General features: G+C 53.9%; 11 protein-coding genes across 11 annotated transcripts; 7 read left to right on the top strand and 4 right to left on the bottom strand.

The window, feature by feature from the left end:
- Positions 1-786: 786 nt before the first annotated feature.
- HMPREF1541_04786 (uncharacterized protein) lies at positions 787-2,463 on the top strand (the record flags this gene model as incomplete). Its single annotated transcript, XM_008719130.1, has 1 exon — positions 787-2,463. One exon carries the CDS (start codon positions 787-789, stop codon positions 2,461-2,463), a length of 1,677 nt encoding a protein of 558 aa, XP_008717352.1.
- Positions 2,464-2,925: 462 nt separating this feature from the next.
- Positions 2,926-3,846, top strand: HMPREF1541_04785 (uncharacterized protein; the record flags this gene model as incomplete). Its single annotated transcript, XM_008719129.1, has 2 exons — positions 2,926-3,739; positions 3,812-3,846. The coding sequence occupies 2 exons, from the start codon at positions 2,926-2,928 to the stop codon at positions 3,844-3,846; spliced, it is 849 nt and encodes a 282-aa protein (XP_008717351.1).
- A 487-nt stretch (positions 3,847-4,333) lies between these two features.
- Positions 4,334-4,986, top strand: HMPREF1541_04784 (uncharacterized protein; the record flags this gene model as incomplete). The annotated part of the gene is made up of 2 exons (XM_008719128.1): positions 4,334-4,620; positions 4,713-4,986. The coding sequence occupies 2 exons, from the start codon at positions 4,334-4,336 to the stop codon at positions 4,984-4,986; spliced, it is 561 nt and encodes a 186-aa protein (XP_008717350.1).
- A 4,582-nt stretch (positions 4,987-9,568) lies between these two features.
- On the bottom strand, positions 9,569-10,643 carry HMPREF1541_04783 (uncharacterized protein; the record flags this gene model as incomplete). The annotated part of the gene is made up of 3 exons (XM_008719127.1): positions 9,569-10,135; positions 10,177-10,480; positions 10,543-10,643. 3 exons carry the CDS (start codon positions 10,641-10,643, stop codon positions 9,569-9,571), a joined length of 972 nt encoding a protein of 323 aa, XP_008717349.1.
- A 2,132-nt stretch (positions 10,644-12,775) lies between these two features.
- Positions 12,776-13,564, top strand: HMPREF1541_04782 (uncharacterized protein; the record flags this gene model as incomplete). The annotated part of the gene is made up of 1 exon (XM_008719126.1): positions 12,776-13,564. One exon carries the CDS (start codon positions 12,776-12,778, stop codon positions 13,562-13,564), a length of 789 nt encoding a protein of 262 aa, XP_008717348.1.
- A 1,548-nt stretch (positions 13,565-15,112) lies between these two features.
- HMPREF1541_04781 (uncharacterized protein) lies at positions 15,113-16,867 on the top strand (the record flags this gene model as incomplete). The annotated part of the gene is made up of 5 exons (XM_008719125.1): positions 15,113-15,649; positions 15,703-15,892; positions 15,941-16,279; positions 16,358-16,446; positions 16,496-16,867. 5 exons carry the CDS (start codon positions 15,113-15,115, stop codon positions 16,865-16,867), a joined length of 1,527 nt encoding a protein of 508 aa, XP_008717347.1.
- An 83-nt stretch (positions 16,868-16,950) lies between these two features.
- HMPREF1541_04780 (uncharacterized protein) lies at positions 16,951-18,550 on the bottom strand (the record flags this gene model as incomplete). The annotated part of the gene is made up of 2 exons (XM_008719124.1): positions 16,951-18,139; positions 18,186-18,550. 2 exons carry the CDS (start codon positions 18,548-18,550, stop codon positions 16,951-16,953), a joined length of 1,554 nt encoding a protein of 517 aa, XP_008717346.1.
- Positions 18,551-18,996: 446 nt separating this feature from the next.
- Positions 18,997-20,129, top strand: HMPREF1541_04779 (uncharacterized protein; the record flags this gene model as incomplete). Its single annotated transcript, XM_008719123.1, has 3 exons — positions 18,997-19,040; positions 19,091-19,464; positions 19,513-20,129. The coding sequence occupies 3 exons, from the start codon at positions 18,997-18,999 to the stop codon at positions 20,127-20,129; spliced, it is 1,035 nt and encodes a 344-aa protein (XP_008717345.1).
- A 239-nt stretch (positions 20,130-20,368) lies between these two features.
- Positions 20,369-21,379, bottom strand: HMPREF1541_04778 (uncharacterized protein; the record flags this gene model as incomplete). The annotated part of the gene is made up of 1 exon (XM_008719122.1): positions 20,369-21,379. One exon carries the CDS (start codon positions 21,377-21,379, stop codon positions 20,369-20,371), a length of 1,011 nt encoding a protein of 336 aa, XP_008717344.1.
- A 599-nt stretch (positions 21,380-21,978) lies between these two features.
- HMPREF1541_04777 (uncharacterized protein) lies at positions 21,979-24,414 on the top strand (the record flags this gene model as incomplete). The annotated part of the gene is made up of 1 exon (XM_008719121.1): positions 21,979-24,414. The coding sequence occupies one exon, from the start codon at positions 21,979-21,981 to the stop codon at positions 24,412-24,414; it is 2,436 nt and encodes an 811-aa protein (XP_008717343.1).
- Positions 24,415-24,587: 173 nt separating this feature from the next.
- On the bottom strand, positions 24,588-25,427 carry HMPREF1541_04776 (uncharacterized protein; the record flags this gene model as incomplete). Its single annotated transcript, XM_008719120.1, has 1 exon — positions 24,588-25,427. One exon carries the CDS (start codon positions 25,425-25,427, stop codon positions 24,588-24,590), a length of 840 nt encoding a protein of 279 aa, XP_008717342.1.
- Between the last annotated feature and the right edge of the window lie 502 nt (positions 25,428-25,929).

The raw sequence follows: 25,929 nt of genomic DNA, 5'->3' as shown, positions 1-25,929 counted from the left end.
AAGAGCAACAGCGGTAATTATACCTGCTGGCTGAGGAGGGGTCGACCTACCCAAAAGAGGCATCTTTTCGCATCTTTTCGCATTTGGTGTCTAATCACGTCTTGTGCCAAGGCGTGTGGCTCTGCCTAATGCGGCATTGCAAGCGCCGCCCTGATGGAAGTTCGGGCGCGAGCGGGCAACAGCATTATCTGCACCACCATGGCGGCACTAAGAGCATCAACCCACCCAAACACAGGATATGAACGAGCACCTCCACTTTGCATGGATCCATCGATGTTCTTTCTCTTCTTCGCAGCGACAGCTATCGCTAAGGGGCTCGTTGTGGGGCTGATCATTAGTCACTGGTGGTCGGTTGTCACTCCGTTCTGACCCGTGTTCGAAGGTGCAATCCCACAGTTTCAGAGCATCAAAGAGTAAAGTTGAATGCATTTGCCGTGGCTGCTCACTCTGCTGCTGGAGATGTGAATGGGACGACCGTACAACGACTACGGTGAGCCGCTTAGTTACTTCCGCAGGTTTTGCCAAGAGCGCCTCCAACTGCTCCGTAGCTTCGATCAGTGGCGGATGAGGGGTCCAACCTCGGATGACATCTGAGTCTCTATCAAGGTCATGGATAGTCTCTTTGATCCAGACACTGAACGGGAGATAGATCTGGTTTGCGTGCTTCACTGACGAGAGTCTAGGAACATCCTCGCCTGCTACCGCCACAGGAGGCGTTAGCGATTTCCGATCGGGGTAAAGAGCAAATCGCGAGATTCGAGTGGGGCTCTTGTCGCTATATCAGCAATGGGGTCAGTCCCACCCGAAGCCAAACGACAGTACGATGTCCTCATCGTCGGCTCTGGTCTGTCCGGTGTCTGTGCATTGTATCATCTCAGACAGCGATTCCCAGATTGGCGTGTCAAAGTTCTAGAGGCCGGATCGGGACCAGGAGGCACCTGGTACTGGAACCGCTACCCTGGTGCGCGCTTTGATAGTGAATCCGTCTCGTATGGCTTCTCGTGGGACTCGGACCTGCTCGACCAATGGCACTGGAAAGAGTCTTTCTCACCTCAACCCGAGACGCTGAAGTATGTTGAGCTTGTGTGCCAGAAACACGACCTGTATAGGGACATTCAGTTCAACACCAGGATCAAATCAGCACGATGGCAGGACGACTCGCGAACCTGGCTGTTCACAGATGAGGAGGGACATGAGTATGAGACCACGTTCTTCGTCAGCTGTCTGGGCTTCTTGTCGTCTCCGACACTTCCCAACATTCCAGGGGTCCATGATTTCAAAGGAGAGTCTTTCCACACCTCTCGATGGCCGCAAGACTTCGACATGACTCGAGATTTTGGCAATAGACGTGTTGGCATTATCGGCACAGGTGCCACTGGCATCCAGACTATTACCGAGGTCGCTAAAGAGCCAAGTCTGAAATCCTTACACGTCTTCCAACGAACGGCGAACTGGTCCGCTCCGCTGCACAACAAACAGATCACTCTGGAGCAGATGGAGCAGTATAGGGGCCAATACTCTGCCATCTTCCAGCGATGCGCCGAGACACCCATGTGCTTCATTCACCAGGCTGATCCACGCAAGTCTCTCGAAGTCAGCAAAGAAGAACGGCTTGCTCTGTGGGAGAAGCTCTATTCGGAGCCTGGTTTCGGGAAGTGGATCGGCGCTTTCGCAGACACTTACACCAATCGTGAAGCGAATGAGCTATATTCAGAGTTCATGGCAAATAAAATCCGCCAACGAGTACACGACCCGGCTACGGCTGAGAAGCTGATACCCAAAACACACGGCTTCGGGACCCGCCGTGTGCCACTCGAGAGTGGCTACTTCGAGGCTTTCAACAAGCCCAATGTCCACTTGGTAGATCTGCAAGTAGAACCAATTGAGCGCATCACGGAGACTGGCATCAAGATGTCAGATGGCACACTACATGAGCTGGACGTCCTAATCTTCGCAACGGGTTTCGATGCCATCACAGGCGCTTTCAACGCCATTGACTTTCATTGCAAGGACGACCGACCACTCATCGGTAGCAGCGATGACGCGAAGGGAAAACAGGCCATTTGGCCAGACCACCGCCCGGAGACGTTCCTGGGCTTGACCGTGAGAGGCATGCCTAACATGACAATGATCCTCGGTCCCCATCAGCCATTTGGCAATGCGACTCGCAGCATTGAGCACGCAGTCCAGGTGGTCTCTGACCTCCTCGCACACTGTAAGGAGCACGGCATCACGTACGTGGAGCCGGAGCAAGATGCCGTGGATGAGTGGACGAGACATGTGCACAAGTGTGCCGAGGGCGCCCTGTCCGCTGAGGTGGACAGTTGGATGACAGGCGTGAATAAAAACGTCACGGGGAAGACGGTGAGACACGTGGCGAGGTACTCAGGGAGTGCCATCGATTTCAGACGCAGGTGTGAGGAGTGCAAGGCCGCTAGATGGCAAGGCTTACGATTTGCCTGACCATGTATACATTGACAGTGTAGAAGTAATTGATTACTGCTGAGACTAACAAGCTGGCGCGTCGGTGGGGAACGGGATCGGGACTTACATCGTACTCTCGTGCTTATACAGCCACGACACCATCGGCGCTGCTTGCTGTCCACAACTGAGAGCAAGAGGTGGAAGTCTCAATCGACTCCAAATTTGCACCACAGACCCCTGGGGTAGCAAGACAGTATAGTCCTATTGGCTCCTCTACTTGGGGTACATTGCCGAAGAGCCAATCAACAGCCCACAGGATGAAGCGACCCCCTCATCTATACTGTAGCATCACCTCGGGACCCAGATACCAGGGCCGGAGTACTTACCAGCAGGGGACTCGTTGCTCAGCTGCAGGCAACCCACGGATAACACCAGAGACAGCACAGTCGTTACCAGGATTGCAATCGAAACTATCAGTAAGTCAGCGGTCCTGCGCGAACCATGGACGTTCCCGGCGTGGCCCTGATCACCGGGGCGGCTTCTGGTATTGGTGCCGCTTGCGCCCATACGTTCGCTCGCGATGGATGCTCAGGTCTGGCGCTTCTAGACGTCAATGGACCCGCTCTCGAGAACCTCAAGGCCGAGATTCTCGCCGCGCGTTCCTCCCGGGACCAACAGCTGCAGCACCCTCCAGCCAGTGCCGACAAACCTCCATTCCGCATCGAGACCTACATGTGCGACGTCACCTCCGAAGCTGATGTGGCCGAGACTCTGACGCAGGCCGCTGAGACCTTCACCCGCCTCGATTACGTTGTCTCCGCGGCAGGCATAGCCAAGAAGCACGCAGGCGGTGCAGCACACGCAACCCTACCCGACTGGCAGCGCGTGCTGGACGTCAACCTCACGGGCACGTTCCTCGTGCTGCGGACCGCAGCACAGATCATGCTGACGCAGGCCCCGCTGCGCTCCAGCATCGATGGCCGCGAGCTGCAGCGCGGCGTCATCGTCAACTTCTCGTCCATCCTGGGGGCTGTCGGTGTGCCGCTGAGCACTGCTTATACGGCGAGCAAGCACGGTGTGTTGGGCCTGACGCGCACGGCGAGCGAGGATCTCGCGGCCCAGGGTGTGAGGATCAATGCTGTCTGCCCTGGGTATACGGAGACGCCGATGACGATGGGTGATGCGGTGGTCAAAGAGGCAATGGACGAGAGGGTTAGGACGATGGTGCCGATGGGGAGGATGGGCAGACCGCAGGAGATTGCAGATGGGGTGGTGTATTTGGCCGGGGGACGAAGTAGTTTCGTTTGTGGGAGTGGTGAGTTCAAGTTCTGGCTTTCCCTTTTCCTCTGCTCCCTGAAAGGATTTACGTGCTGACTGTGGAATCTAGCATTGTTCGTTGACGGAGGTTATACACAACGCTAAACTTGCAGCAGGGCGTCGATATCATATCTGAGCAGCGGTTCCATCTTGTCCGAGAGAAGTACTGTAAGCCAACTTCACCGGTCTGACCACCATTGCATATGATACTTTTACTCCGGCACAATCATCCACACCAGAAGTGAGTTCCAAGGCTTGGCCGTGGACCCCTTTCTTCTTGCAACAGGAACCGCATCGGGTTTTTCATTCCCATGTCTTGGCCCCCATAGCCACGTGCTCTATTTCTCTGGTGGTCCACGCACAGCCTCGCCGCAAGGCAGATTGGAGGCCATGTCAGGGGCATACATACCTCTGTTCGCCCAATCGGAACTTGCGTACTATTACGAGCAGGTGTGGGTGCAACTACTATATCTTGACCGGCTACGTTCTTCGTCTTGCGACAGTTCTGTTGTTTCTTGTTACTAACCGCACTTCGTGCAAGCATACTCAACGTCGGAGCAGTCCCCGTCGTTCACAAAAACTAACACTTATAATGGCTGCTGAAGATAAACCCACCCCAGCGGCGGTGACCGTCGCACCGGCGCCGGCAATGGATGAACCACCAGCCTATGCCGGCAATGAGAAAGGAAATCACGATCAACTCTCACAACAACAAACGCCAGCGGCGTACGGTCTGGCAGGTGCCGCTGAGCAGGGTCAGGCACCAGTCGCGGTCATGCCGCTGAGAGACCTTGACCAACACCCAGCCAGGATCGCCTGCCCGCACTGCCACCACATGGCCGTGACCACAATCGACAAGCAAGACACCAGCGCCGCTTTGTAAGTCGCCCAACTTCCTTCTCGTTGTCTCTCCAACACTTTTGTCCCGAATGCGACTGTTTAAGACTCCCCACTGACACTCACACCCACAGCATCGTCGGTGCGCTCCTTTGCCTAGTCTGCCTCTGCGCCGCCTGCCTGCCCTGCTTGTGCGGCTGGTTTCAGGACATTCATCACCACTGCTCTCACTGCGGCAAGGAGGTTGCCGTCCGCAGATCTAATGGCTCCATCGAGTTATTCGAGCCTGCGGCGCCGCAGGAGGCATGGACTACCTATCCGGATGCCACGACAGGCCCGCAGCCTCCACCTCAGGCGGCTTACGGCTCGGCGCCGCCGCAGCAGCCGCTGAATGCGGCCAGGACGTAGAAGGCTGGGAGTAGTGGAAGTTGGAGAACGACTTTGTGGTGGTGTTTGCTACTGGCATTGATTGGGTCGTGGACTCCCTTCTGGCGCATTATGAGTCCACGGCTGGCGTAGGAGTCACTTGAGGAATGAGCCAGCCATCATAGCGGGCTATCTAGCCAAGGCTGCAATCCCTCCCACTCAGCCTTCTAAAGCCACATTCCTCCCCCCACCTCCTGAACCTCCACTATGCAGGCCACCACCAACCCTGTTCCCCTTCATCCTTCACCCTTCACCCTTCCATTGCCAACCCCTTCCACCACCTCCTTAACCTCCCGGAGGAAAGTCAGTCAGCTCCTTCAGCGCCCTGCCAAAAGTCTCAGGGATCATGAAGAAGAGGAGCGCAATCTCAAAGCGCCCTAGTTGCGCTTCAATAAGCTGAGGCTCAGACGCATTCCACTTTTGGAAGCTGGGGGGCTCAGGCAGTGAAAATCTTGGCATTGCTCTACTCGTACAGCCGAGAAGACCAGTGAACAGCAGTAAGGAACTCCGACTATTACCAATACTATGACATTAGCTCTATTAGTATCAGAACCATAAGCTTTGTCTGGGTCTGATGTAGAACAACACTCCGTCCGGATGCCGATGTATCTGCCATACTGTGCGGACCGCTCGGACCTGCCACCACCGCACAGACCTGGAAACCACGGACAAGGCTTCTTTCGAAGCAGGGTTATCATGAATAATGGAATTGGGCATAAAGTCTGGCAAAGAAGACAAAGAATTCAACGTCCCATTTTGGATTTGATAGCAAGGAATCATTGGCCTAGGCTTCTCCAAGGTGCATTATCAAGTTGGCTGAGTCTTGAGCTCTACACTGCGGCAGTACTTCAACCTGTAGCGCCGTTCCTAGCAATACCTTGACAAGCCATCCAGTAAGCACACTTCGACGAGCCAAAGTCAGAACAATCAGCATGAAACTCGCTTCCTTGGCCATTCTCCTTGCCTTTAGCATTAGTGCTAGCGCAAGCATTAGTGCTAGCGCGGCTGACCTCGCGAACAAGATCAACGCAACCACAGCTGAGGTCAAAAAGGTCTACTTGGTCTGGGGCTGTTATCCTGATGAAAACGACCCGCACCCGTGCGGTAAGAACACGTTGACGAGAGACGTCTGTCACCAGCAGTGCCGAGCACCCAAAGACGGCCAACCTGGCCGGTGTAGCAAGTGGAGCTCCTGTAAGAGGTCTACAGTAAGTCGCGTGGCAATTGCCCCCTTTCCGACGCCCCAAGCAAAACATGTTCGCGTAGCTGACCGGGCGACAGGTATCGAGATACTGCGACTGCCAGCAGAAACTTACCTCCAATGTTCGGGATGGAGAGGTTGTTATGAAGGGTCCGTCCGATCGCAAAGTAACGACATATCCCGGTGGCGATGAGTGGGTCTCCAACGGCAGGTAGACTGTTGTGGGTCATTCTAGGTGCATTGAGCTGAAGATCGGTAGCGAGTGCACGCCACATCTTACGGCTCCGGCACTGCTGCAGAGAAATGTAGGAGAAGATTTCGTCCATCGGGCGGTGGTAGATAGGAAAACACTACAAGACTCTGCAGTGGATCTTGATGTTTCCCAGTTTCCTCATACCCACCCCTATCAAAGTCTTTCTACGCTCAGGACGATTCGGGCACATTACAGGCTTGCAAGTGTTCGCAGTGTAGGCACACACGGTTGCATAGAACCAGTGCTGTAGCCACCGCCAGTTGATTCTCAGCGATCTCATATGACTCATTGTCTCTTTTACATTTAATTGTGAGGGAGGGATAGACGGCGTTGACGATGGGCAGCGAATAGGTGAGTGTCGGCACCGCATCGCGATAGTCTAGATTCATACGATTCAGCGTCAGCCAGTAGGTACATTTAGGTTGTGAAGCAAAGGTAAGGGGCGCTTGGTCGACATCAGCTGGGTTAAGTTACGGCGGCGCATGAAGGAGCTTGCTGTCTAGCGTTAGGCCCTATTCTAGCTTGAAGTAGGTGGTGTTATCACATTCTCTACTACTTGGCAGGATGGTCTCGTTAGTCTTGAAGAACCAGTTCTTATGATGGTACAAGTAGGTAGACTTGTTCCCTTTACATATGTTAAGGTTGATGTACTGCCGTACTATAGCCTGTGTATCTTTATTATTAAGATATAGCTAGACCTAACTGTCTTGGGTGTATGGCTGTGTCTGATACCACGAAGGAATGTCTTATGTAAATAGAGTATCTTGCTAGGGGTCTGAGGTTTAGAAGTGCTTATAGGGAGTGTAGAGGTTATACTACACCCTAATTATAATGCTGTAGTGACAGAGCACGTCAGTGTGAAAGGTACTGTTAGTAACTCAAGCAGCTTTGGATTTGGCACGTAAGATGGCTACACTTGATGTTGTCACTAACTGTCACGATTGCCGAGGCCAGACAAGGCAACGAGGCGCCACGGCCCTCTACTGCCAAGGACTCCAAGGTCTCCGGGGTCAAGACACTTGGCCACAATCTCCCACGCGACTCGCGTGGAGGATCGTGTTGGTTCTGGACTTGCTGCTGCGAGTACTGAATCGTTGTACATAGAGAATCACAGTTAACACCTATCGGTCCCGAGGCTCCTCTCACACTATCCCGAGTGACTCTTACACTAACGCAGTAGATTAGGTAGCAGGTGGCTTGATGGACGCAGGAGGTATTAAGGGCTGTCTACCTCTACCATAGCCACTATACCGCTGGCGAGAAAGCAACTGTTGACTAAGTATATCTGGACAAGGTGATGCGTGATATCCGCTTGCCTTGCCTCACAATTGTCCAAATATACTGCATCTGACATGTGTTGGTGTTGGGTATAGGGTCACAAGGATCTGGGAAGGGGAGGCGGCGACGCACTGCCATGCATCTTTGTAGTGAAGTTGTGGGCGGTGTAGAGGCGGGGTAAGAGGGTGCTGCCGGAGCGGGGCATGCCAACCGATGTCAGCGCGCTGCGTGCCGATTTCCGAAGGCCGGGTTTATCAAGCTGAGGCATGGGGCCCCAAGGTGAGATAAACCTCTGGCTTAGGAAAGCCAGATGGCTGCCATCTCTCGTGCCCTGAAGTTGTCATTTTGTGACTTGGGCATAGCATGTTTACAAATCTGCCGTGCAGTGGGCGGAATAAACTAGTGAGGTTGCCTGATGGTCTAGGCATTTCTGACAACTGTTATCATTCCGCTACAATGAGTGACACAGATAGCCGATTGCTGATACAAGGATAGTGCTTAATCCTATTGCTGATCGTTCAGTCACCTATCAGCTCTGAGCTTATATCCACCAACACTAGCTACTGCAGGTCGTCTTGGCCCATAGTCCTGCTGTTCCGACTGGGCCTCGCGTGGCATCTTGCGAGATGTTTTGTAAACAATGTGCAAGACACAAAGGAAAGCCTGAAAGGATGATTAATAAGTGTGGCTCGGTGTCAGCTTTATATTGAGACCACCAGTGGACCACTGTCATGCATTATACGTTCACAAACGCGCATGTTGTTGACGATACTTAGCCATGGCTACGTCACAGGCGTCAATTGGCTTCCAATCGGCTTACTTCAATAAGACGCCTCTCCCCAATTATCAGTTACTTATCATGGGGAGCATTTCCTCCTTATCAACAGCCACAATGTCTACTTGCCTAGCATCCTCTTGGGCACTGAAATGGATCACACGGAACGTCAAAAACGTCCTCAGCGACTTTCTTGACACTTTGGAGGGGCTATCCTAGGCCTACCTGCGCAATGTCTTGCTAACCTGGTGGGCAATAAGGGTGCTAACACCCAACAGGACGCTTGCGAGGTGATACATCGTGGCAAGGGAGAAGTAAAATCTTAATGCATGTTGACCGAAGTTAATGCGATCGTCTCCGCATCAGCCTCAGATCCAGGTTCGTTAGGCAATCTGATTATCGTGGTTCAAGGCGCTGAAGCATTGAAGTGAGGCGAGATCGCCAACGCCGGGCCGCTGGAGTCATACCTGGGCACCACCCTGTACACTGGCTTCCGGCAGATGAACCTTGATGTGCTCCACGGGATGGGGAGTCCCACTACAGCACAGAGACTGCCGCTGATGGAGGTGGCGGCCACCGCAACGAACAAGCGGCCGCGCGATGGAGACGCATCGGACGCTCTCGGACGGCCAGCACGAGAGCTGTTGGGCAAGGCTCATGGCCAGCCCAGGTCGTTGACTTTACGAACTATTGAGCTCTTTACCATACGAGAATATAAATCATCGGTGTCAGCAAGACTTTTGGCAGTTGTGCAAGCTGAGACCTGGACAACATGGGGGGATTGTAAGATTAGTGTAATATAACTCGATGTTAGTTGCGTGGAATTGGTTTTGGAGTACGCAGGTCACTGGACTGCACTGCCAGTCGGTCAAGTCACACCCGCATGCTTCTGCGTCATTTAAGCAGACGCGAAATTGTCTACAAAATATAACCAATGTCTGGAGAATGAGTAGGATACCACGATAAACCTTTCCCCCAGACCGTCGAGGAAGCCGGCTGTCTCTAATACCCCATCCTGCTCTGTCTATCTCCCCCATCTAATCCTTACCTGGGGTGACTACAGCTTGGCAGCTCCGCTCTTGATGCTTTCCCACTCCTCTCGTCTGTGCGGGACATTGGCCTCCGCGCCCGGCGGCAGCCAGTACAGCGCGTCCTCCTTGCCCGGCCCCTCGCGGATCTTTTGCCAGTTGACGCCCTCGGCCTTCAACCGGCCCTTCTGCATCTTTTTCGTCGCCGTGTACTCGAGCTGCCGAACGACACGGACGAACAGCGGCACGCCGTAGCGCGGCAGGTTCGCCAGCGCGTGGCGCGCGAGCCCCGCGACGTCCAGCCGATCCCTGTCGCCGGACGTCCCGTTGTTGTCGACCGGCACGACGGCGACCTTGTTGGTGGAGACGTTCTCGCTGCGCCAGCAGAACATGTTGCTGAGGCGGTCGACGAAGAACAGGCGGCCGTCGGCGTCCTCGCGCATCATGTTCGCCGGTGCGGAACCACACGTCGCCCTTTTGAAGCCGTCGGTGATGTACCGCTTCAGCCCGGCCACCTCGTTGTTAAAGTACTTGGAAAACGTGGCGGTCTGCGTCACGGGATCGACCTTGTGGATGGTCTCGCCAGCTTCGCCGGCCTGCCTGTGGCCCGGTCGCGGAGGATGTCTTCGGTGTCGACGTCGATGCGGATGCGCTTCTTGCGCGCGCCGTTAAGCAGGTGCAAGAGGGCGCCACGGTTGGCGGTCCAGGAGATGGCGAAGCCGTCGGTTGCACCGTAGATCTCGTTGATAGTCTCGACACCAAAGCGCTGGCAGAACGGCTTTAACACGTCCGGCCGGAGGCCGTTGCCCCAGATCATACGCACGTGGTGCTGCTTGTCGGCGGGCGAAGGCGGCGCGTTGAGCTGGTAGTGGGCCAGCTCGCTGACGTACTGGGCGATCTCGGCCCGCGAGATGCGGACTTTGGGCCAGGAGGTCTTGTGGCTGAACTTGTTGCTCAGCACGACCGTGGAGCCGGCGTAGATGCTGGGGATCGTGCGTAGAACTGCCTGTACGTCCACTCGCGGTCCTCAAAGATCAGGAAGACGTTGTGTCCGGAGGCGGCGCTGAGCGCGTGGCGCTCAAAGTGCTGGTCGATCAGGCCCATGTCCTGAGCGAACTGCACGGAGACCCAGTCGGTGGCCTAGCGCGCGTCTGAAAGACTGGTCAGACTCATGGCACGTCGGGCGAGGAATGCGTAAGTTGTGTAGTCCAGTAAGTACACAACATAACTCAATGCGTGCCGCATCATTGGCAATCTTTTGACAAAGCTGCTCCGGTATCACAGATGCCAAGACCCTAAGCCTTATACAGACGACCCTCGACTGGTATCCTTTTCGCCTTTCCTCTGACCTTTACTTAGGTCCGCCTAATACACATACTATTTTGAAAAGCTTCTGGCTACAGTACACTAGCTGGACCATTAGCGGCGGCTCTCGCTCACGTTGCAAGCCTTGCCAATCTTTTCGGAAGCGAATCCGATTAGATTCACGCAGCGAGTATTCTGGGGGGAACAAGACCGAGAGACGTGCGTATAAAATCGTCGCGGATAAATGTCCCTATTAATCTTCCAGTCAGTGGGACACCGTCTGCAGGCTCACCAGGCGACACCGGCGCATGATCGCGGAAGGAGACCCACCCTGAGTAAAAAGGTGGTGCTCGAGGCCTGCTCCGTTGGAAAGAAGTCTGGTTTCATCTATGCATGCCACGCAGCTAGTGGCATGACAAGTGGCGCATGCCTTGAATCCCTCCGATTTGAAGAGCATAGCTACCTCGTTCGGGGCACAAAGGAAGGCGCGGCAGATTGACCGCTAAGCGAGACCAACTTCAACTCAGCCATAGGGCCTCGTCATAATCTAGTGGTTCGTCACGCCAAGTCAGCCATTTGAAATTGGCGTAATTGCGGCTCCGTTTTCTCCCCTAGGTCGGGCTGAGCCGTACTCTGCCGCCGGCTCAGCCTTCCCCGGCCCCCGTCTCGCTTAGTCGAGCTCTCCCATGAGCAGGCTGGGAGCAGGCACCATGATCGATTATAATGATAGTCTAATGGCTCTTTAGAGCTGTCCCCGCCCACAGGCTGCTCACCCACTTCTAACTTTTCCAACCGCCCTGTCCACTAACGAATGCAATCCGGCATTTAGGCATTATAACTCCGCTCGTTTTACTTTGTTCGGTACCATGCCTGCTCACGATGCAAGCTCTCTTGCAAATAGCTCTGTGTCTCAAGAAGAGCCGCCTTCTCCACCCTCCAAACCCGTGAAAGCAGGCCCCAGACTGCTACAGCCCATCCTCTCAATTCGCCCAAACATTCCCGGCGGAGACTCAAAGTTCTTATGCATTGGCCGCAAATCTGATGGGGAACGATGCGGAAAACCCATCCAAAGGAAACAAAATGCCGCCTGCAACGCCTGGAGATATATCTCTACTCTTCTGCCAGAGAACCAGGCTCTGACTCGCCTTCTCGAAGAATACGCAAAACTCTGTACTTGCCACCTTCACCCGCACCAGGCAGTCCCCGAGGAGGTAGAAGAATGGATCGACCAATTAAAGAAATTCTACGGCCAGCGGAAAGCATCATCACCAAATCTTCACCTGGAGAGATACTCTTTAGATATCTCCGGTGACTCAGCTACACTCCCACAAAGTACGCCTGGTACCTTCCCAGTCAGCAACGAAGATTTAGATCGGAGCAGGGCAAGCTTCGATTCGGAATATACACGTGCTCTTCAGACACTGTGTTGGCATGACCATCACCAAGCAGAACAAGACGAGTGTTATGCTCCATCATCATCCAAGTCAACCCATGCATCACCACAATCTGGTCGACCAGGTCAAAGAACAGGCATGATTCCATTCGTGAGATCACATGAACTTCAGTTTCGGACTCTCGTTGAGACTCCAATCGTTCAAGAAGAAGTAGACCGCGGGTTTATCTACATATACACCAGCCAAAAACATCCAGATTTTGTCAAGATAGGGTATACGAAGTCCTCTCCGGACAGCAGAACCGACAAATGGGAAAGAAAGTGTCACAAAGCAACCACACTCGAATATCCCGACCACTTCGACGGACCAGATTCACTTGTGTCTTGTGTCAGACGTGTGGAGCGTCTTATCCACACCGACCTTGAATCGAAAGGTCTCAGACGCCGACAGGTATGTCAGTGCGGGTCAACTCACAATGAGTGGTTTAGCTTAGGCTTAGACGAGGCCAAGGAGGTAGTAACATACTGGGAATCCTGGATGCGCGACTTTAATCCGTACGGCATCGGATACCGAATCAATGAGGACGGTTTAGTGCAACCAACTGGCCGCGGACTCTTGCGGGAGGAATTCATCCCTCACTTGGTCACCTATGATTGGAAAACAATTCCAGTTGACATCAGAGACTTCTATTGCGGATATAATGGGCTTCCCTGGGTGAATATACGTATACGTGGGACAGGCAAGAGTGAGGACCGGGACGAAGAAGACAGCAACGGCGATATGGGGTCGACACCGTCAAAGCCACCTGGCACAAGTCGTCGCGTCTCTGGAAAGACGGCGAGAAAAGCCAGCGGCAAAGGTCCGGCGGCAGCGGACAAAGTGGCACCCACCTCGCTGGAGCAGGTCCACGGTGTTGACTCATCTCCGGTTCTCCAGACACCAGAACCAGACTCGGGCCCGAATGCGGAATCAGCGCCGGTATCTCGTTCAGAGGGCCAAGCCACTCCCTCAAGACTAGATGGCTCAGTGCCAAATACTCCAGAGTCTCCGGTGGATGCCACAGCGGAGCTGCCGAGCTCTACGCAGGACTCTTTTTACAGCTTGCCCGGAGAATATCTCACAGAACAGGACCTCGCAACGATCACAGACCTGGCGGCGAGTGGGCCAGCAGCCGTGCAGCTTCAGCAGGCTGTCGTTGCCAGCTCGGTTGTGTTGACCGCGGCATCTGCCGCTGCCGCGGCGCTGGAACAGCAAAGGCTGCCTGCATACAAATCGGAAACGGCTATCAGGACCAAACCAGATCCTGTCATGGAAACTCTGGCTTGAGAGAGTATGGCAACGTCAACAATCAGAAGCACCGATAACGAGGCAATATATGGACGTGGTCGCGAAAGAGCTGACGCGGTGGACATTTATGAACTCTGGTTGAGCGATAGACCACTAGGCGTAGACCTTAGATGGTGCAAGGCGGGTATCTGAGCGCGACGCCGGGGAGCGGGTAGTTGTGCGCCGAAATTCCAATATTTGTAGACTTGTTGCGTCATTTTACGGTAGACCTGGACTTGTGATACAACAGAAGTCAAAGCCACCGCATAAACATCGTCAGAGTACTGGAAATTGATGACATTGAACGAGAGAGGCGCAGTGGCGTGTGAGATAGTAGTATCTCAGTACCTTTACAAGGCCACAAGTCCAAGGGACAGGCAAAAGGAGCGGAGGCGCGTCAATGGCTGAGGGCAAGCGTCCGCCTGCAAGAAATTGGAATTCTCTGGCATGATTCCCAAGCGTCTGCCGATCAGAAATACGATGATTTGTCCATGATCATCGATGTATACGACTGTACATGTGGCTGCCAAGACGTGGGAAACCCAAAGTCATTCACCTGGTGCTCTGCCCAGTCTGGTCATTCCACTCGACAAGCCATGCACGGGGGTGCTACAACGGCCATAGATAGGTGGCTCCACAGCCTCGTGCGAAGGTTGCCAACGTCCCAAATCCGTAACCAACAATCGTGTCACCATACTGACGATCAGAGACCGTTCAAGAGCAGACCACACCGGGAAACAACGACCTGATCTAGCGCGAAGTGTAGCCACCATTCGCAAACAGCGTCTGGCCTGTTTCCTCTTGTTAGCAAGTGCACTAGGCATCAGCAACGACAAACACTCACCATTCATCCACGCGCCATCCGTGCACAGGAATTTGATGATGGGCGTAATATCCTCAACGCTCTTCAAGCGTTGAGCTACCTCTGTCACATAGGGGCAACTGATGTAATCCATTGTATTTAGCCTGTCCGATCTTTACCTAGGTCCTCCTAACAGTTTTGCGACGTTACGACAGAAGGTTTTAGATACCCACTGATCGCTAATATATATGTGTCTACGCACCCAGATAGATCAGCCCTACACTAAGTCATTCAATATCGATGCACTGTCTCACTTCCGCAATCTCCTCATCTGACAAAACCTGTAGAGGATTCTGGGGCTGTTAGCGTTTTCTCGACGGAACGCGGCCGTGAAAGCATTCCAACTTTTCCGTACCGTCTCCACACAGGGCGCATCAATGCCTTCAAGACCATTAACTGCATACGCCATCACCTCTGCGTGATGTTATAGTGATTGTAGATTGTATAGAGACTTGTCGGGATTCTGTTTCATAAAACTAACGCTCTGTCAGTAACACACCTTTAGGCCTGAATCAAGTGACGTACTCATGCCACAAGGCTAAATGTCTTGTATAGTTCTGCTCTGTTCCTGGCTCAAGTTTCTTAAAACTCTTTTTGCCATTTGTAAGCTCGGGATCCTGCCAGGCACCTTTCTCCTGGGCTTTACAGAGCTCGTGGCAGGACTCTGCTTCTTGGTCAACCAGGTAATGGACACCCACGGTCAGGACTACGTGAAAGCAAAGGACATGTTCGAGCGAGTTCGCGTTTCCCGACGGTACATGCAGTACCTGATCCGTCCCGGCGATGTTCTCCTAGAGGGGTCTGGTGCTGACAAGCAGGCCTTCCTCGCCACATCCTGGTTGACTGACCATACCCGAGGAAAGGGAGAGGTTCTCGGGCACATCAGCACCGGAGACGACTCTTATGCAGCGCGTGCGCGGCGAGTCCGCGAGAAAAGCTCTATCGCACCCTCCAGTGAGGTTCACTACTTTTCATACGACTGGACCGTCCAAGCTTGGCATTGGGCTTTCAATGGCTTTTCTCGGTACAAATATGTGGTGAACCACCTCCAGCTGCAGGTAACCTTCGAGAATGATGAAGTTGATATAACAAGACTCGACATCTATTCCCTGATGTACGCCAGCAGCAGAATCCGACAAGAACTCGAGGATCGAGGCCGAATGTTCTGGAAGTGTAGGTTCAAGCACATTGTTGCCTACACGAGCGGTCCCACTGAGGGACTTGTTTGTAAGCGCTCTCGGCACAGTGTAGAATAGAATTTATTGAACAACACCAGGACGACGCACGACATATCATTGACGCCACAACCTACAACAAACTACATCCACACGACAATGTTGATGGCTCGAACTATTTGGCTGACATTTCTGCTTCGAGATTGGCGGAAGATAGCCCACCAGGTGGCGATGATCTACTGCTTTTCCCCACCATGCTCAATGGTTACCATCTACATGCGAAGAGATGGTGTAAGTATCTCGTGTCTTTGAATTTGCCAAGCACACTGACAAAGACAGACAAACTGTTTGTCGACCAGATGAGAGATGTGAACTGGAACAAACAGGCATTCAAAGACCTGATAATGGCAGACGCTACCAAGGAGCTAATCCTGGCGCTGGTCGAAAATCTCCTCGAGGCCCGAAAGTCAACAGATGTCATATCAGGGAAAGGATCAGGACTCATCGTCTTGCTCCACGGTGGTCCAGGTACTGGGAAGACATTCACTGCCGAGAGTGTCGCAGAGATTGCACAAAAGTCATTGTACAGAATCACATGCGGCGAGATTGGAACGGAGCCGTCCAAAGTCGAAAAGCATCTGACAGCGGTTTTGCACCTCGGCAAGATTTGGGATTGTGGTAAGCAAGTCCAGGCGTCTTGATCGTTGCTGTCAGACTACATTATACTGCTGTGGTCCGAGCTGATTACTTCCTTAGTTGTGCTCCTTGATGAAGCCGATGTCTTCCTCGCAGAACGCGACTTGCGCGACCTCAACCGCAACGCTCTGGTCTCGATCTTCCTACACGTGCTGGAATACTACGACGGCATTCTGATTCTCACCTCCAACCGAGTAGGGGGCTTTCGACGAGGCGTTCGAATCTCGCATTCAACTAGTACTCCACTACAAAGATCTCAATCATGCGGAGCGGTGCAAAGTGTGGCGGGACTTCATCCGGCGCCTCAACGACCTCGACGAGCCCATCGACGCTGAGGACCTCGAAGACCACTTGCAGGTGCTTGGCAACGAAGAGTTGAACGGTCGGCAGATTCGAAACGCCGTAACGTCAGCTTGTCAGCTGGCAAAGTTCAAGAAGCAGAAGCTATCCTACACGCATCTGAAGCACGTCATAGACGTGAGTGGCGAGTATGAGCAATACACCAGACGCCTGCAGAGTGGAGAATCCGACGTGGAGCGTATCGAAGTCAGTGGACTGCGAGCACCTTGATTTGAACATGAAAATGACCGTAGAGCCATCGCTGAATGCATTCATCTTGACAACTTGAGCAACACCTCATTTCAAATACAGAGCTATGTGACCTTGTCAAACCAAATCATCCTGCCTTCCTCGTCTTCCAAGTTCAAGCCCATTCTCACTGCTTTGTTGTCGTGTAACTCGAACTCGGTATCTAGAGGATTGTTGCCACCTTCTAGAACGTATGTCTCACGTGCTATGTACTTGGTCTGACCAGAAACGTGCTCGAAGGTCAACGTCAGGGGAAAGGAGCGATCGGTGGCATCGATGAACAGCTTATCGTTCTTGATCTCCACAATCATCGTATGATAGCCAGCATTCCAGTATCGACCGGTGTAAGCATCAAGATCGAGGACCTGTGCCTCCGCCTCCGAGTTTGACTCTTGAATTTGGGCATTTCTTTTGACTGGCTTCTGCTTTTCGGCATACAATTGCTTGGGCTCGGACTTGGTGGCTTTCGGCGGCGCGTTAGATGGCTCAATGAACCTAGTAGGGATGCCGTGCTTGCTACTTTGGCATCGCTCGCTCTCTGGTACCTCAAGAACTATGTCAATTAGTTCTCGACTCAGTATACCTGTGATTGTCGCTGCATCACTTGAGTTACCGAAAATACAAGCGCCGAATTTCAGGTCTGGGAGAAAGAAGAAGCGAGAGCCGAAGCCAGCGATCGATCCATCGTGCCCAACGATCATGTGTCCTCTGTACCAGTATATCTCCAAACCCACAGTATATATCACTGCCGACGTATGAGGCCGCAACCACTTAGTGTTCGGATTGGCAATGGTGCGCATGCGGATCAGATCACGGTACAGCCTCTCTGTGATTGGCCCTTCTTGGTTCATCAAAGCCTTGACATACTTGATGAAGTCGTTCGCGCTTGTCATGATAGATCCTGCGCCTTGTGCTTCTGGGCAATCTGGTGTCTGAAATCGACTGTAGCCTTTCTTCTTCACCCAGTGGTGCCCGGTTGCGATTCTGTCACCTAGTCCCCGGGCTCGTGCAGCTGCTGGCTGAAGGCAAGTCGAGTCCATGCCCAGGGGATCAAAGAAACGAGCTTGCAGGAAGTCTGCGAAGCTCTGTTCGGCCTTTACTTCCACTAGGTGCGTAGCCACAGTGTACATCATGTTGCAGTACATGTACTTTGTTCGGATAGGGGCAGCTAAGGGTAGATTGCGAAGATTTCTTGTTATAGAGCGAGCGTCGTCAGGTTTAGGAGATCCGATACCTAGATACGATAGGTCGTGTCTCTTCAGGTCAGTGGTTGCGATCTCGTCTCTGTGGACACGCTTACCCCGGCATTCCACTTCTGTGAGCCAGTATATCTTCGACCGTAACTTCAGCAGTGTACTTTGGATGAGGCATCACGAAATCATCTGGTAATAGTTCGGACATGACTGCATCCCATCGCACGTCTGGGTGGGACTCGTCCTCAATCAGCAATCCCACTGATGCAGCAGTCAACGATTTCGAGGCTGACGCGATATCGAAGATTGTATCGGCTGTGCAGGGCTCAGACGTCTCAGTGTTGGCTTGTCCAAATCCCGCTGAAGCGACATGATTTTCCTGTACTATGGCAACGGCAATCCCGGGGCAGTGGTGCGTCTTCATCAACTGCTCCACTCTAGCTTGAAACTTGTCGGTGTACAAGTGCTTCATGACTCTTTCAACGGAAGATGTGATCCTAGAGCAGGACTCAAGTCGAATGGACGGACCAGTCCACAGCTTTGGGTTGAAGCCGTAGCCATTGCTTAAGTACCGCTTTGTAGTGGTACAACGGAGCACGTAGGTCAAGGAGCCGAGCTAGAGCATGACTCACAGGAGTTAAATTTGACAGCCATATACTGCGCGTCTGAGGTTTGCTCCCGCAAGTGTGTTTGACTGTAGTAGACTCATTGCTGGAGGCCTGACTTGATGGCCGACTGACAAGGCAAACGCCAAGCCTACTGTCAGCCTTGTGGCTTGTGACGTAGTCCGAGGTGGCTTGCCTCCCCTCCAAGAGGTAGCGGAAGCGCTTCACCAACCAAGGTGGGACATTCAGACTGCTTTGCGACCGCGGGTATTCTTACAGCGTCCGGTCTTCCATCTCGACAGCCCGTAAGACAATGTCGTCTAAGATTGCGAAGACAATCGCTCGACAGCAAGAACGGTACGCAAGCCCACCTGCTCTTCTCAGACACCCGCTTACCATTCGTCCAGCATCGCAGAAGGCAACTACTATGAAGCCCACCAGCAGCTCCGTGTGATCACCTCACGATACCTCAAATCGACCGACTATAAGTCCGCCGCCGACGTCTTATACAATGGCGCGCTACTACTCCTCAAAGCTGGCCAAGGCGGCTCCGGGGGAGATCTCTCGATGATGCTATTGAATGATGTATACACAAAAGGCGAATACGAGTGCACGGAGGAGAACAAGCAGCGCCTTCTTGAAATCCTACACGCCTTCCAGAAAGATGAGCCGACGCGCAAGCGCTTCGTGCAAGAAATGATCAATTGGTCTGGCAAATTTGGGGAGCTTGAGCGCGGCGATCCAGAGCTACACAACGCCGTTGGCAAGCTCTACGCCGAAGGTGCGTATAGCGCCTTACTCGCCTAGGACCTACTAACAGGCATAATAGAAGGCGAAGCCTATGATGCCGAACGCCACCTGCTCATTGGCACGCCGTCCAGTGCCCCAATCCTTGCCAGTCTACATTACCAGTGGTATACCGCCGACTCTCCCCACACCGCGGCGTTGTACGCATCGCGTTCAGTACTTCCGTATCTCGTGCTCGGAAACCTCGCCTCCGCCACCACAGCTCTTGCGCAATTTACCTCTCTTCTCACATCCTCCAACACGTCGCTGCCCACGCAGTCGATTGACTCGGCGAAATCCTCCGTCCGCATCTTCCCATCCATTCCTCTACTCAACTTCCTCGCTTTACTGTTGCTCTCCGCACAAAAGAATGACGCTGGATTATTCCGACAATTAGCGAAGCACTACGCCGGCCATCTGAAGGAGGTGGAGGAATTCTGGGGGGAAGCGCTGGCTAACGTTGGGGAGATATGGTTCAATATCCGGATGCCGAAGCAGGGTGGCAGCAATCCGCTGTTTGACATGATGAGCAACATGATGTTTGGAGGCGGCGGTGGTGCAGCTGGGCAGGCACGAGGAGGGACACCGCGGGCAGCCACACCGAAGCCAGCTGTGCAGGCAAAGCCACCGTCCGCGCCAGCGGCGATGGAGTTAGATTAGAGCTCCGGGTTTCAGGCGTGAGCGGAACATACCTTGTTGCATATCGAGTGAGCGTTAAGCGATACGTACATGCACATCACCAACGAACGGAGAAAGGCTTGGGTGAATACACACACATTAGATTCGTGGTATTGATACACCTCCAATCGACTGTCTACGGCCGAGGCAATAAATCTTCCCCAGCGCCCGTGCTGAATGACCGCTAATGTCACATATCCCATCTCGTTAGAAGGTATTTATTAGCCTTCGCTGACTCCCACACCCACCCCAGTGCCGGCGCCCCCTCCGCTCACCAATCCTCCACCAGCAACGCCCATCCCATCTCCCGCACCCCCCACATCCACGTCCCCAAACATCCACCCCTCCTCCTCCACCCGCACCACCTCCCGTCGCAGCCTCCCCATCAAGTGCGCCATGAGCTCCGCCCTCTCCTCCTCCTCCTCGGCCTCCTCATTTTCCTCGACCACCCGCTCCGCGCTGTGCGCCTGCAGCGGCCTCATATTCGCCACCGTGCTGGAGCGGCCTTGCTGCTGTCGTCTTGCGCGATAGCGGCTCATCAGGTCCGTCACCAGCGCGTCGTGCTGCGCACTGCCGCTCGCGCTGGCGGAGGGAGAGTCGTCAGGATACAAGGGATTCGCGGACGTGTGTTGTTGTTGCTGTTTTGAGCCGGGTGGGCGCTGCCCATATGGGCCGCGTTGCTGCATGTACGCTTCAGCGCCGGAGACAGGATCGTGGTACTGGGCGTCACCGCGTGTGTCGTCGTGCTCTTCGTCGTCGTCGTCTTCCTCTTCTTCGTCATCGTCGTCAGAGTCGGAAAGGCGCAGGCGCGCCGGGAGCGTAGGTAGGTTGGGGAGGATGGGGCGGCCGGTGGACGGGTTTAGGGCGACGACAGAGGAGGAGGGGAAGAGCGTAGCGACTGTACGAGGTGATAGTGAGCGGTGGGGTGAGACGACTGGGTCGTAAGTTTCGTTGAAGGAGGGTGGGAGTGGGTGCGTTGGGGACAGGCGAGGTGGTGAGGTGAAGGGTGAGATGTTGCGGGTCTGTGACGGTAAAGATGGTGGCTGAGTGGCGTTTTGAGATTGTGAACTGGGACGAGAGGTTGTCGACTGTGACGAGGCGGGTCGGCGGGAGAGATGCGCGGAAAAGAGGTTGCGGCGGACAGGGTCAGGCGCAGTACGGGTCGGGGAACCTGATAGGCTGTGAGTTGGTGAGAGATCAGGCTGAGAGGGAACGCGAGCAGGAGGCGCCATGGTCGCGAGATTCGCAGCGACGTTCTCGAGTGGTGGCGAGTGTGTACAAAGTGCAGATACAATCGGAACAGATCATTTAAAGGTGCGCTCATGCTTTCGTACGGCGCGTAAACAAAACGAAACTGTGCCAAGCTTTCACTGCCTGAGATCCTTCTTACCCATTATCTAGTCATAATATCGGTTGCTGCCCCCACGGTGTTAGATAACGATAACGTTCTGAGATGGCTTCTAAAATGTATTAGATTCTTTCATTTGAGGTACTACCCCATTATGCTTGGGTTGTGCCATGTCTAGTGTTGCCACCCCATCATAGTCAATACAGCGTTATAGCAGTTTTCTGCTTTACTACTCTAGAACTTTGAAAGCTCAACCTCTGGCTTGCCACCTTCCTATTGGACTACGCTATCTGCCCTCGGAGAGCTCCTCTACCCTGTTGAAATACTAGAGGTCTCGTATTCTGTCCAGAAGCACCAGCACTTTTGAATACCGCTTTGCCAAATGAGGCTTAGGTCAATGGCGGAGCCTCGTCATACAGCCTCGTCACCCAAATCCACGATCTCAAAAGTTTTTGCTCTGATACGGCCACCATTCCAGGAGCCATGGATAGTTTGGCGGCCGCGGAGTATATCAGTACTGGCGGTAATCGCCACAGCGCCGCATCTGACTGGTCAAGTCACTCCGGCATCTTGGCTTATGGCGCAGATCAGAATATCGCTCTCTGGAGACCAATTGACGAGGACGTCCGCGGGATCTACGCGCTCTTGAATGGTCATGGAGCGAAAGTCACGGCCATTCGGTTCCTGAAAGAGCCAAACGACCATGACTTAAGTGAGATCATCGTGTCGGGATCAGCAGATGGTGAGGTAAGGATCTGGACAGCAGGGGAGGAAGACCAGTGGTCTTGTACTGCAACGGTCAAGGGGCACGAAGGCGCCGTCAATTGCATCGCCACCTCTGTGAACGGAGAACTGTTAGCTACTGGTGGCGCCGACTCTGTCATCAAACTCTGGCGTTGGCAAGACGGTGGACTCACTCTTGTAAGCGCTACAAAGACTCAACCCCGGTTCATACCGCTCAGCCTCGCACTCGGCCACTTCCGAGACTCAGCTTCAACCAACTCCGCTTTCCTAGTTGCGGGAGGTACGAGGAACGATGTATATGTCTACGCCCTGAACCACCTCCGTACTCAGCCCGAGGTCAAGCACTGTGCAACCTTGAGCGGTCACGAGGGTTGGATCAGATGCCTGTCACTTCGAAGCCTGAAGTCCGGGGCCTATCTGCTAGCCTCGACAAGTGCGGACAAATATGTGCGTTTGTGGAAGTTCAGCTCTGGAGAAGAACAACCCAACGGCATCGTTCGCGATAATGCTGACATTGCTGTGGACCGAGGCTCACTGACTGCCAAAGTACAAACGGTATCCGCTGATGAAAACAGCTTCGCGATCACTTTCGAGGCATTGCTTCTTGGTCACGAAGACTGGGTCTACTCCGCAGCCTGGAACCCAAGTCCCGAGTCTGAACAGTTGCTCACAGCCTCAGCGGACGGGTCACTCACTATCTGGGAGCCAGATCCATCGTCCGGGATCTGGGTCAGTGTCACCAGGCTGGGCGAGATAAGCGGCCAAAAGGGTGCGACCACAGCGACAGGCTCTGCGGGTGGGTTTTGGAATGCTCTTTGGTCACCGGAAGGCAATGCAGTAACCTGCCTGGGACGCACCGGAGGCTGGCGGCTATGGATTTTCGATCTGGGTCAGCAATATTGGACGCAAAAGACAGCTGTCACTGGCCACGTAGGCTCGGCCAATGGTATCTCCTGGGCTCCGAACGGCTCTTATCTGCTCTCTACTGGATCTGACCAGACTACACGCCTCCACGCAGAATGGCGACGGGGTACAAAACGGACTTGGCACGAGTTCGCGAGACCACAGATCCATGGCTACGACTTGAATTGCGTCTCAAGTACGACTGGGAGTCAATTTGCCTCTGGTGCCGATGAGAAGCTATTACGAGTTTTCGACGAACCTAAGTCAACTGCCAGACTGCTCGAGCGCTTGTGTCGAGTGCAGGAGCCTCAAGAGGAATCTCTCCCCGAAGTTGCATCCATTCCAGTACTCGGTCTGTCCAACAAGGCTATGGATGAGGCTGCCGGTATCGACGATGCTCCCGAATCCAACGGCTTTGATCAAGCACCAGTAGTTGATAATAGCGCTTCATTCGAACAGCTTCAGGAGCCTCCAGCGGAAGATCTATTAGCCAGACACACTCTTTGGCCTGAACGCGAGAAGCTGTACGGCCACGGCTATGAGATCTCCGAGTCGGCATCAAATGGTCACACTCTGGCCACAGCATGCAAAGCAAGCTCGCTTGATCACGCAGTGATCCGACTATATGACACAACAACATGGGATGAGATACGGCCGCCGCTGTCTGCGCATACACTTACAGTGACCCGTCTAGCTTGGTCGCCGGGTCCGGACAGTCTCCTTTTGAGTGTCGGTCGAGATAGGCAGTGGGCCATATTCAAGCAAACGCAAGCCTCGCAGAGTTGGCAGTTACTGCAATCGAACCCAAAAGCACATTCAAGGATGATTCTCGATGCTGCCTGGTGCCCTGAAGGGAGCCGGGTTTTCTTCGCAACTGCTGGGAGAGACAAGTCAATCAAACTATGGGCTCAAGAGCAGCCGGACAAGGAATTCGCGTTGTCGCAGACAATCAGCCGAAAAACAGCGGTCACTGCGGTGGCAATAACAGCTACTAGTAAGAGCAACGTCGTCTGCCTTGCTGCGGGTGAAGACGACGGGACTATGTCCGTTCACCTCATCGATGCAGGTGAAGGTATGGCACTGGTTGGAAGCCTGACACTGCCAGCACGCGATTGTCCAGCAACGACAGTCAATCGGCTTGCCTGGAGACTTGTTGCACCGAGCCAAGACAAAGATGGCCCTGGGATCCCCCTGGCAGTTGCATCTGCGGACAGCTCGGTGAGGATTCTTCGTATAGACGTACAATGTCTCATTGACGGCGTACAACCGTGAATAATCATTTTCTCTTCACGTCTCATAGAACAGGCGTTAAGGCCTGTGGTCGATGGTAAATCGACAGCCACTTTCCATTTCCAAAGCATTGCTCGACCTTGTTGAAGGCCGACGGGGTATCACTGTTAAAGCAAACCACCCTCTCGGAACTCCCTTGCCAGTATTTCTGCTCTTCAAGCTCTCTTCTCCAGGCCATAGCCGCCAAGCCCCTCCAGGTTTTGATATGCTGCACCCTCCCCCTTACCTCCTCTTGGACCTCTCTCCGCCAGATCCTCCTTCAGCCATCGCAAAACCAACTCCCCCAACCTACTGTTGCCGCTGTTGTTGTACTTGTCGCTCTCCGCATCATACTTCTCCATAGCTCCCCATTCCTTGACCCGGCCCTGCGCCATATGAACCAAATGTGTCGGCCACCCGACCAGATTATCCAGAATGTGAGTTGCATACACGATGGTCGCACCCCGCGCCTCGGTCTCACCCCTCAACCATTCCAAGAAGCTGCTCCGACTTAACAAATCCAGGTCCACCGTAATCTCATCCAAGAGCAGTACATCCCACGGCCGAATCAGGCCCATAGCAAGCTGCACACGCCGACGCTCGCCGTCAGACACGGTATGCATACGCCACCTGAGATCGATATCCAGCACACGCACGAGCTCATCACGGCGGGCTGGGAACGCCGCACCGCCGACCGAGTCCAGCAGCGTAGGCACCTCAATATCGGTGCGCACGATGGGATTCAACACCCACTCCAAGCCGAGGTATGTGACGCCCTCGAGGCCCGCGGCGAAGGGGTCCACGTCAGCGATGCTCACCGTGCCGGCGGGCGCCATGCGCTTGCCGGACAGCAGGCGCAGCAGCGTGGTTTTGCCCGCGCCATTGGAGCCGATGAGCAGCGTGCGGCTGCCCGCGGGCAGGGAGAGCTTCACGTCGCGGAGTCCGCTGCTGCCGTCGGGAAAGTTGTAGGAGAGGGAGCTGACTTTGATGGTGGGTGGGGCTGATGCGGAACCCATGGTGGGTTGCAGTCGTGCAGGTGATGGATGAGGAAGGGAGGGAGAGGCGGAGTGTGGAAAAGATTCAGAAGGGAAGAATTAAGAGAGAGTATCGGTAAAGGCGGGAAGAAAGAAACCCTGATACCACGTGTATGGGGAAGAACAGTGACTCACCCGACGACTACTAGAGCGTATTTCTAACTAAGATATGTTACATCCTGGGGAGCAAGGCGTGATGAAGGCGTCACCGTCCTTGTCTGTCGGCCGGACCTCGCCGTCAAGAATTTGTGCCCCAGGTTATCTTAACTCCTGTCTATCTCCTGGTGCTCGTCTCTCCAACAATGACCCCAACTGCGCTTTAACCAAAAAAAAAAGTTACCCGTCGACTACACTTTTGTACACTGACGCGCCAACGTAGGCCGCGTCTTCGCACCGAAGTCCAAGCTAGCCCATCGACCCCCCCTCCCCCGCCGCCAGGCGATTTGAAGCACCCGCATGCTTGGACCCTAATGCACGCCCGCCT

Source organism: Cyphellophora europaea, assembly GCF_000365145.1.
Source record: "Cyphellophora europaea CBS 101466 unplaced genomic scaffold supercont1.4, whole genome shotgun sequence".
Lineage (NCBI taxonomy): Eukaryota > Fungi > Ascomycota > Eurotiomycetes > Chaetothyriales > Cyphellophoraceae > Cyphellophora > Cyphellophora europaea.
This window is presented reverse-complemented; position numbering and strand designations above follow the sequence as displayed.